Source organism: Ursus maritimus (assembly GCF_017311325.1).
Source record: "Ursus maritimus isolate PB19 chromosome X unlocalized genomic scaffold, ASM1731132v1 scaffold_X1, whole genome shotgun sequence".
Classification (NCBI taxonomy): Eukaryota; Metazoa; Chordata; class Mammalia; order Carnivora; family Ursidae; genus Ursus; species Ursus maritimus.
Genome location: NW_024423319.1, coordinates 39,985,493 through 39,988,021, shown reverse-complemented (window position 1 = coordinate 39,988,021; position 2,529 = coordinate 39,985,493). Strand labels below are relative to the sequence as shown.

The following is a 2,529-nucleotide window of genomic DNA, read 5'->3' as shown; positions in this document are numbered from 1 at the left end:
AAAAAAAAAAAAACAGTAAGTCAGAATGTCTTTTATTTGGGAAGAGAAAAAATAAAATCTCTTGGGAGCAGAAATGTTGGTACCTTTTCTCTTTCACCCAGCAGGAATGAGATCATCTTGTGAGGTAGATTTTTCCATTTTGTAAAGCAGGGCTTTATTTTTTCAGGGTTTGAAAACAGTGACTCTGTGGCATTCCTGAGGGTCTTGGACGTGGAATGTTCCAGAGCTCTCGGTCAAGGGGGCCAGAGCTTGACCCGGACCCTAACTTCTCTGTGGCTCAGTGTTTGGTGACTTTAGGGACACAGGGCATGGATTGTACTGCTCCCTGCTGATGTTGCCATCTTCCCCAATTTTGACCTCACTGTGTGTTGCTTTGCAGAAAACTTGCTTTATTTGACGAATGGAATTCCTTGGCTGTTTATGTTTCAATGGATAACACAGTGGTCATTGAAGATATCAGTGAGTCCCTAGCCTGCTTACTTTCCCAGGTGGTGGGTGGTTGAGGTCCTTCCTCAACATTCAGAAAGTGTGTATGTGTGTGTATGTGTGTGTGTGTGTGTGTGTGAGAGAGAGAGAGAGAGAGAGAGAGAGAGAGAGACAGAGAGAGACAGAGAGACAGAGAGATAGACACTGACCTTGGCCTGCTCCAGCAAAGTAGGGAAACTTAGGGGAGCACAGGACTCTGGTTAATCATTCCCTGTGCCTTTTCTTCTCTTCCCTTTCAGCTTTCTGAAAGGAAGAATACAATGAGAGGGTCCTCTCTCTCTGGAAAGGCCCAGACCCTTTCCCTGTAGGATACTCAAAGTGAGGATAATCAGTTAAACCATCGACAGGTGTTCTGCTGAGACCCCATTTGCCCAGCCCTGTCCTCTCCACCATGGGGTTAGAGTAACCAAAAGATACAGCCCCTGTCTCAGAGGTCCTTGCAGACTAGTTGAGAAATAAGAATTTCTCAATGAGCCCCTAATATCCGGCAGGAGGTGAGTGCTCAGTTGCCAGAAGGAAGAGAAATAAGGGCCGGAGGAGAGGCCTGGGCTTCCTGTGGGAGGCGGGGCAAGCTGGCCCCTGGTGGCAGAGGGGAGGGGGCTCCCAGGCAGGAGATGAGGTGGCCCTAAGTTTTGCCCTGGGCATATCTTGGGTGACTGGATACCCCTTGACCCAGTTCTCTTGTCTTCCTTTTCTAGAAAAAATGTGCTGTGTCCTTCCCTTGAGTTCCGCCACAGTGGGTGAGAGCCCCCCCGACACTCTGAATGCTTCGAACCAGAGTAAGGGCACCCCTGCCGGCCGCCCAGCCTGGAAACCCCTGCTGCTCATTGTGCCCCTTCGCCTGGGCATAAACCAAATCAACCCTGTCTATGTTGATGCGTTCAAAGTAAGTCACTCCTTTTCCCGGGCCCATTGCCGCCTGCCCATCACACCGCCATGTGAGCACGGAGATCCGTGAGCAGCAGTCCACAAGTGAGTTGAGAATCTTGCGTTCTCTTTCCCTCTAGGAGTGTTTTAAGATGCCACAGTCTTTAGGGGCATTAGGAGGAAAACCAAATAACGCCTATTATTTCATAGGATTCTTAGGTAAGAAAAGAGGACTCACAAGTAAGTTGTCACGGGCTAGGGGAGGGCGGGCAGAAGGTTTGCACGGGAGCCCAGGCAATTCTGGCTAGGGGGCCCTCATCTCGCCCAGAGGGGCCGTGGCCTCTGGTCAGCTCATCCTGTCTCTGGCCTGATCGTGGAGAGTAACACGTCTCAGTGCCCGATGGAGAGCAGGTCCATCTCGATAAGATGGTCCCACAGCTGCTTGCCCGCTGGACCACCTCAAGGGCACGGCATCATTTTAGCATCTCTCTCTCCTTTCTGTGGGGCCCAGAGTGGCAGGGTGTCGCTCCCCTGGCATTGTGGATCCCCCTTTTCTTGGGGCTTGGGAATTCGGGCTAGGAACCATCCTCTGACTTCCCAGGTCCACGCAGCTGGGCCTGCTGCCTCATCGTTCAGAGCCATGACCAGGTAGAATTGACAGGAGGCAAAGACAGAGCTACCCTTTTTCTGGTAATGGGGGCTAAGCCTTAAAACCACTAACGTTCCTAATGCGGATCCTAACAAGCAGCCCAGCATTCTCTTGCCTCAGTTGAGGCCTCTGGAAACCTAGCCCCCGTGTACACTAGCTGTGATCTGAGTCATTTAAAGCCCTTACACCAGGCAAACTAGCCCGGTGCTTCTCAGACTCTAATGTGTGCCTCGAGGAATCTGAGCTTGGATTACAAGGGAGAGCCTTGGATAGGCAAGGGGAACCAGAGCAGGCATGGGGAGTGGCATGAGCGATGTGCAGAGGAGAGGGCCAAGTGGGCTCGGCCACCCTCCCGCCCCATGCCTTGGAGATTCAGAGAGCTGAGGCGGCGTGGGAACAGACATCCCTGGCCCTGTACTCCGTCTCCCACTTGCCAGCTGTATGATGGCAAGTAAAGAATATCCACTCTTTTGTCTCAGTTTCCTCATGTGGAAAACAGGGCCAAGGCCCCTGGCCGCCTGTCAGTA

At 52.1% G+C, this 2,529-nt stretch overlaps 1 protein-coding gene across 2 annotated transcripts in view; it reads left to right on the top strand.

The window, feature by feature from the left end:
- The window catches only part of ATG4A (autophagy related 4A cysteine peptidase), a 53,917-nt gene that overhangs the window by 42,369 nt on the left and 9,019 nt on the right, over positions 1–2,529 (top strand). The window contains exons 7-9 of one of the 2 annotated variants that reach the window (XM_040629281.1): positions 380–459; positions 1,185–1,372; positions 1,494–1,572. In XM_040629281.1, coding sequence (XP_040485215.1) covers positions 380–459; positions 1,185–1,372; positions 1,494–1,572 — 347 coding nt within the window. The remainder of the gene's footprint in view (positions 1–379; positions 460–1,184; positions 1,373–1,493; positions 1,573–2,529) is intronic. The other variant, XM_040629287.1, reaches the window with a different exon arrangement.